At 38.5% G+C, this 8,098-nt stretch overlaps 1 protein-coding gene across 2 annotated transcripts; it reads left to right on the plus strand.

Moving 5' to 3' along the window:
• The first annotated feature begins 714 nt into the window (after window positions 1-714).
• On the plus strand, window positions 715-3,381 carry LOC115701320 (uncharacterized). Of its 2 annotated transcripts, XM_030629082.2 has the most exons (8): window positions 715-878; window positions 975-1,019; window positions 1,754-1,895; window positions 2,018-2,165; window positions 2,241-2,316; window positions 2,402-2,513; window positions 2,614-2,705; window positions 2,849-3,381. In XM_030629082.2, exons 2-8 carry the CDS (start codon window positions 987-989, stop codon window positions 2,891-2,893), a joined length of 648 nt encoding a protein of 215 aa, XP_030484942.1. In that variant the 5' UTR covers window positions 715-878; window positions 975-986; the 3' UTR covers window positions 2,894-3,381. The 2 variants fall into 2 exon arrangements, with proteins under 2 accessions (XP_030484942.1, XP_030484950.1); XM_030629090.2 differs by having other exon boundaries at window positions 756-1,019.
• The last annotated feature ends 4,717 nt before the right edge of the window (window positions 3,382-8,098 follow it).

The raw sequence follows: 8,098 nt of genomic DNA on the forward strand, positions 1-8,098 counted from the left end.
TTAGTTATTTTTTTAAGTTATATTATGATAGATCATAATTTAAAATACCTTTAGGTAACCTTTAAAAATATTTTCAAAACTAATAAGTTGTCATGTAATATAATAAGCTACCATTTTATATACCGATTATTTTATGGGGCTTTTTAATTTTTATACTTCAAAGCAGTTTTTTTTTTTTTTTTACATTTTTACGGAATTTTATTTAGAAATCCTTATTGCAACTAACAGAGCAACTTAAATCGCAACTAAAAGTCGTATAGCAACTCACATAGAAACCACCGGAGAAACTACTTTAGAAATCCAAACCGTAAAATTAAAAAAAAAATTCAAAAAATAGTATAAGAGGTAATTTTCTTTATTTTATATACTTTTTTATTATTTTGAAAGCTAATTAGTTATTAATTAACAAAATTTTAAAATAATAGTTAATTAAGATTATAAAACACTAACTCATTACTATATCAATAACTAAATGATTCTTTTTTTTTTAAAAAAAAAATAACAAAAAAAAAAAAACATATACTTCCTACATCTTAATACCCTCACATTAAAAAATAAATCACAATAGTAAAAATATTATTAAAATTTGACTAAATTATATTTGATAATTAAATAAAAAATAAATCGTTTTAGACAATTTAAAATACAAAAATTAAATTTATATTATTAACAAAATAAACCCCACCAATTAACTTTTGTAAAACAAAATAGGAGAAAAGTAATTTATTTTATATTAGTGTTTCCATGTTTTCTCATCTCATCAAGATATGGGGGATAACGAAGACAATAATAGGTGACGTGTACGAAAATCACAGAGACAGCTGCGGTTACAATTCGATACAGATCCCCAAATTCCCGCACTCCACTTTCGACTACAGGTAAGAAATCTTAAAATCCCAAACCCAAACCCAAACCCTAGAATCTTTCCACTTTCCACTCTCCTAATTTATTTTTCACTACTTTTCTTTTTCTAGTGGTGCTCAATCATGGACGTCGATCCTCGCCACTACGATCACGTTGTGAGTTTTGATCATTCTCTTTCTCAATTGCTGCTAAGAGGTTAAGGCTATCTTAGGGATAACTATAGTATTCACATTGTATGAACTTGTTGACTTTTTTCTTTTCATATTTTTGATGTAATTATTATCACTCCTTACAGCCCTAATTCAATTTATGATTTTTTTTTTTAACTTTATTTCATTGCAAATATTGTTGGTTTTGATTTTCATTGTGGTTTCTGGACATTAATTATGGTTGTGAAATGCATCCCATTATTTTCAATTAAGGTAGCAGAGAATACTACTTAGTAATTTCAGGTGTCAAATTGGGGAATAAGTTTGGTTGACCTGATATTGAACTAAAACATGCCAGAAAATAGGTTTACACGTGAATGCGATTTGTACTCGTGGTCATAATTCGGCTATATTTTGAAGAATTAGTTGGTTTTATATAAAAAGGTAAAATGATAACTCAGATTTGTTCAGTTTACTTGTTGTGGGAAGATTATCTAGTTAGTTGTTATTTTCTTTCTGTTTGGCTGGTTTTTTATATTATCTTGTTGTTTCGTTTTTCTTTCTTGTGATAAAAGTTAGTTTGTGTGTGAGGCTATATAAGCTTAAGAAAGAGATTGAAATGAAGAGACTTGGATGTTTAATAAGAGACACAGATTGGATGTCTTTCCCATTTCTATGTAATTTCAAATTTTTTTTAATATGCTGCAAATCAAGTTGGATTTATAATGTTTTGTTAACAGGTAATCAGTGAAAATGACATTCACAACATTGTTATATCATACCTTGTTCATAACTGCCACAAAGAAACTGCAGAGTCATTTATTGCTTGCACTGGGATGAAGCAGTCTGCTAATTACATTGAGGACATGGAGAAAAGGAAAAGTAGGCGTCAGTTTTAATCCAAAAGAACTATAGTTTATCTAACACTTCATTTTCATATTTCATTGTATCTTAACTTGAGGTATTTGGTTTGCTTTGTGTATTGATTGCTTTTTTTGTCTCAGGAATTATAAATTTTGTAATGGAGGGTGATGTGCTGAAGGCCATTGAACTGACAGAACAGTTTGCCCATGACTTACTGGAGAAGAATATTGATTTGCATTTTGATCTTTTGAGTCTTCATTTTGTTAATCTTGTAATCTCTAGAAAATGGTGAGCAGTATAGACATGAAAATTCTAGAAGCCTGTTGAATGCATTCCCATTTTAATTTCTTTCTTTTTTGGCAGCACAGAAGCTTTGGAATTTGCCCAGACCAAGTTGACCCCTTTTGGAAAGATGGATAAATATGTTCACAAGCTTGAAGTATGCTTCAAATTCTTATGCTTTGTCATACTACAGATATCTTGTGCTCTATCAAATATATAACACAAGTTCTCGGTTGATGCAGGACTTTCTTGCTCTGCTTGCTTATGATGAACCGGAAAAATCTCCAATGTTTCATTTTCTCAGCCCAGATTATCGACAGGAAGTCGCAGATACTTTAAACCAGGCAATTCTTGGTTTGTTAGCTTAATCGGGTCCCTGTTTTGTATTAATTGTTATTTAGATATTTGTACGGTTAAATTTATTCCTTTTTTTGCTGTTCCTGATGATTGTCAGCACATGCAAATCTTCCTAGCTATACTGCAATGGAAAGGCTCATAAAGCAGACAACTGCTGTCAGGCAGTGCTTAAGCCAAGAGACTGAAAAGGTAATTTGCACTCTGTTATTGATTAATCTTTCTATTAAATTTTCTGAGATCGCATGTGTTGGTTATTTAAGTACAAAATATGAACTGTAAATGACAAGCAAGTAGTGGGGTTGCTCCTTATTATTCACTTGTTGGTTTTATAGGACGGGTTTCCCCCATTTTCTTTGAAAGATTTTCTAAGAAGCTAATGGAGGAAATGTATGCGAGGATTACTGGCATTAGGCAGTTGCCTTTGGTATGTAACGTAGTATTTATCAATCATGGTCACTAGCAAAAGTTGCTGAGGTTACTGTGAATGGGATTGGCTCAAACTCTGCTATTTGGTTTTGTCTTTATGGGTTTTGATCCAATTCCAGTCCAAGGGTTGTGTAATGTTGCTTACTCAAACTCTGCTAATTAATCGTGGTTCTATGAAACTCTCTTCCATATGTGGTTCAACAGCTCTACTTTTCCTTTGTTCTCCCCATTCTGTTGAAAATTTAGCCTGCCAATAGGGAGAGAAAAAAAAAAAATTCCCACCAATTTGTGCTATTTGGATTTCGTAAAGAGAGGCACAAGGACTTCGGATGGTTAGTGTGTTGAAAGGTCCCATATGGTTTTTTGTCAACATTGGTGTATTTATATGGGTGGATTTTATGTGTTTATTTAAAATTGGAAGAATTAAGTATTTGGTAAATTAATTTTCATCCATCTTTTTCTAACACATTCTTAGACTAATTAAAAGTCCTATTGTAACATTTCGTCTTAAGTTAAGAGAACAGTAAGTAAAAGAAAAATAGCACTAGTCTTAAGCTTACCAACTAAAAGAGAATTCAGCTTACTTCATTTGGTTAACATTAAACTTTTCTAAAATGGGAAATTATAGGAAATGATCTTAAATTTTAGTACTATAAACGTCTTTATTTTATTTATTTATTTGATAATTGATTCCACAAATAGAACCGAAGAACAAACTAACGAACACGAGAAAATAGGGGACTCCAAAAACAAGAGGGACACAGCCCAACAAACAATCAACAGAAGTAAAAAAAAAAAAGAAAAAAACTAACAATCCGAAGGAGAAAAGAAAAGCTAATCTAAAACAAGGGTCACAAGAGAGCCGTCTGCAACACAAGAATGCAGGAAGTCGTCAAAATTGGCCAAATCGATAAAGCTGAATTTTTTATTTTGATTTGCCCACCGAACCACAAAATGGGCCACACCATTACACTTTCTAAAGATCCAAAGTTTCTCCTAGAGATTAAGTTTACCAACCAAGGAGAGGAAGTTGTTAACCATGTCTTGGATGCTATGATGCAGCGTGTGAAATTCAGAACGATTACAACACATCGTGTAACGTTCGTGCCAAGATGGCACATTACAAGTTAGGTGATGCCCACAAGTTGACCAAGTGGTGGTCAAGTGGTGGCGCATGTTGGTGTGCATGCTGATGCTTAGTTTGTATGGCAGTGACATTTTCGTAAATATCTTCAATATTGTCCAGAACGGGACATGACTTGGTATTCTCTATTTATTTGGGTCTACGAATACAATGGTGCAATCAGATTGGAGAAATTCTGTGATTGGTATATGGTTTGGCCATATGTCTACAAAACCAAAATCATGTATGTTCCTGGTAGAAGGCTAAAAGTTTAGAATGCTCTTCAAGGGGGGAGTACATGTTGTCAACTCTCCACCACCCCCTGGCACCTTGGTGTTAAGCGAGCTACTACTAGTCAGTGGGACTAGTAGGGCGGGCATATGAGGACCACGAGGGGACTCATATGTCTCCATGAGTTGGAGTACTCATGGACATTATCAGGCTGACCTGGTAGTGCGTCTAAGAAGCTGTTAGAAGTTAACGGGTACGTTTCCATTGGCTTGTCGGTATGCCGCTTGCACGGAATGTGGCCTAAACCTCCAAGAGATGTTGTGGTGCGTCTTGCCCACGAGTCTCAACACGAGATGACACGGAGGCATGGCGCCTTGAGGATTGGTCCATGGACGTATGGGAGTCCTTGGGCGATGAAGAAGACTTTCGGACAGTATTGAATGGGGCATGATAGAAGCGTTGGCACGTCGGCTTGGTGTTGGTATCTTGCCACACATGCTACCTTGGTCACGAGTGACGAGATGAGCATCGGTGTTGGGATTTGTCTTATCATAGTGGGAACCTATGGACAATGTGAGTATCTTGGCTAGAGAGCCCTGATGCATGGATGCTTGTGAGCATGACTCGGTAGAAGTTGTTCGAGAGACGGGAGTGTGCACGAGGCACACGGTCGTGCGAAAAATGAGCCCATTGTTACTCGGATGGTTGGAAGGCTGACCTTGGCTTAGAGAAGTCAAGGTGTCGCATGGGTGTTCCGCTGCCTGAAAAGGTGAGCCCGTGACAGTTGGTATCAGAGCCAAGTTCATCTCAATGGGAGGTGAACCTAGTTGGCCTATCCTAGAGGGGATGTAGGCGTGTGGAAGGATGTTAGAAAGACAACTACCACGTGCAATTGTGGAGAGGCGCAATGGAATGTTTAAAACTCGTTGGCATAGGACAAGGTTGATTGGGTAGTCTATACTGTATGCTTGGTACATTAGGCCAAGTTTGCCTGAGTGACATCGTAAGTCGCAGGAGGCACTTTTATTAAAAAGGAAGCTTGTTGGCAGGGGTGTGGAAGTATTGCAGGGGCCGTCAGATTCTTGTTAGTCACGACAATGGTCGAGAGTTGATGACCGAGATGGTTCAAATTGGGATAGAGATGGAATGCTTAAGTTGCTACGTGTGTGTGCCAAGAGGGACGCACATGGAGACCAAGGGGGCAAAGGCCGTAATCATCAGAGGATGGTTGTACTTGGAGGTGCTCACATGTGACTTTTATTTGATCCATATGGAAGCGTCGAGACGGTTGAGTGGGATTGGCTTGTTAAAGCGCTAGTGGGCGTAAGTCACACAAAGACATCGATAGAGATGCACAGTTGTGGAATGATTGCATCAAAGAAGCCAGCAGGGCTAAGAATATCGAGCGCAAGCATTGAGATGGCGCTAGAGTTTGAGTGGAGGCCAGAGGGCTGTGCTAGTGAGACTTAGTAGTTATATGAGCCTGCGAAGGTCAAGGAGGGTGCTAGAGTTTCCATGAAGGCCAGAGGGTTGAATCATTGGAACTTAGTACATCATGCAAGCCGGTAGAGCGTGATGTTAGTGTGGATCAGTTGGATGGTTGAGTTGATAATGCACGCATATGGAAATCGGCAGGGGAGCTAATGAGATAGTTGACTCGAGAGTCACATCCTGCGGGATGCACTTTTAGATGGCATGGTGTGCATGAAGAGTTGGGCAGTCAGGCATTCGCGTGTGGGCACGTTGTCGAGGACGCCAACAGATGAAGTGGGGGAGAGATCCTCACGATTCACTCATCAGACTAGGGATTCATTACAAGCATCGAGATGAGTATCATGGAGATTGATAGTTGTTCAGGATGCAAAGTCAAGAAGACTCAGGACACAGGCAGTGCCGGTTATCTAGGGTGAAAGTCTACAGGACTCAGGTACTAAGATAACATCATGGCAGTGTTGGCCTAAGGTGAAAGTCAGCAGGACTAAGGTACTAAGGCAACATAGAAATGTCGAGGGGCGAAGAATGACCGAGGCATTAGTTCAACATCTTCATCAAAGTGACATTTGGAATGGAGGGATCATATGCGAGTATGCGATTAGCTTGCGAGCTATACCTTAAGGGGTATTCCTCTAAGAGAGTAGTTCTTCCCAAGTTGAAGTGGGGGAGCCCACTAATTCATATGTTTGAAGAATCAGGGTACTTGTTTAGTTTTGGTGTGTGAATCCAAAGGGAAACACTACAACAAATGGTTTGTTCAGTGCAAAGACTTGCATGATTGTTGCAAGTTGCAGATAGACAATATGCAGAGGCGTAGGCTGAGATCAATACTGAGCTAGTTTGCGGCATATTATGGGCATGCTTTGTGTTTATGGGGACACTGGTGTTGTATGGGACACTGTAAGCCGAATGGTTCAGAGAACATATACCGATGAGAGATAGCGGATTGGGATGACTTCAAGTCTTAAGAGCAAGACTTTGTGTAATCAAGTTTGTCGAAAGTTAGTGAGTCATCAGAGGATGCAGGGTTGATTTTGGGAGATGGACTTGTGACACAGTGTTAGTGAGCCGATACAAGCAGGAGCCAGAGGGCAAATTTATGGTTTTGAGTGATTGTTTGATCATTGACCACGTGAAAGAAGCTCAGAGGAGCTGATATGCAATGGGTCAAAGGGGCCTTTTGCATGAAGCAGTGGGTATGCAGTAGGGCCGGAGGGCCAAAGTTGAGTACTTTGCGAAGAGATTTAGTGCAAGAGTGCACTTGGTGCTGTTTTGGGTGCAGTTGGCTTGCGAGCCTCGTCCAGATGGGACACACCAAATTTTATCCTGCGATGAGAGTGTCTTGTTCGATTGTCATCAGGAGGATGGTGCGCTATGGAGTTGGCGTGTGAAGTTTCCAGAGGGACTTGTCCAGAGGGACTTGGCTTCAGTGGAAACGTGTTCTGTAGGTGTCGTTGGGTACGGTTGGTTTGCGAACCTCACCCCAAGGGGTACACCATACTTAGTCCTTGTCAAAAGGAGTATGCATTGGACATTGGCGAGTGAACTACTATCAGATGATGTGTTAGCTTCAGGGTCAATGTTGCAAGGGCTACTTGGTTGACTGGAGGGACATTGTGAGGGACTCGGAGGAGTTCGTGTTGGGGGAAGTATTCTAGTGCGGAGGCACTACTCCATGGGTTGTTCTGAATAGCGACAGTGGCACAGGTTCTTTGATCGAGTCCAAGAGCGGGCGAGAGAGATCGTCACCAAGAGGGTGGTTCTACGGAGGTAGAGGGATAAGTGCAGAAAACTAATACACAAAGAAAATGAACTAACATAAGTTTCTTGATCATATTTTTTTTAATACAATACAACAAAAAATTTTGCATGTGGATAAATATACCTCAGTATTATTTTCTATTACTTCTGATAATCTTGTAATTGTGACATTTTTATGTTTATCATTGATTTTCCAACCAAGCCATCGAGAAATATGATTTCCCGGGCCTCTTTGTCCTACTATTTCACCCAACTTTGGCATTGCTTCGCAAATTCATATCAAAATTATATCTCAAAATACAATAAAAAATATCTAAAAATAAATAAACTAAATTATAATCATAATCATATTTCTTACCAATAATATCCAAGGACAACTAAAGAGGTTCCACTTAATATCCTTCTCACTTGGATTATTCTTCATATCTTTTTTTTGTGATTTGCTCTATTATTTTCTCATATGCCAACTTTCTCCAACAATAATTATCAAATATTGGTAGATTATCCACTAGTTGTAGCCATTCAAGATCTATAACCGAAGAAGGAC

This window comes from Cannabis sativa, chromosome X, assembly GCF_029168945.1.
Source record: "Cannabis sativa cultivar Pink pepper isolate KNU-18-1 chromosome X, ASM2916894v1, whole genome shotgun sequence".
NCBI classification, from domain to species: Eukaryota; Viridiplantae; Streptophyta; class Magnoliopsida; order Rosales; family Cannabaceae; genus Cannabis; species Cannabis sativa.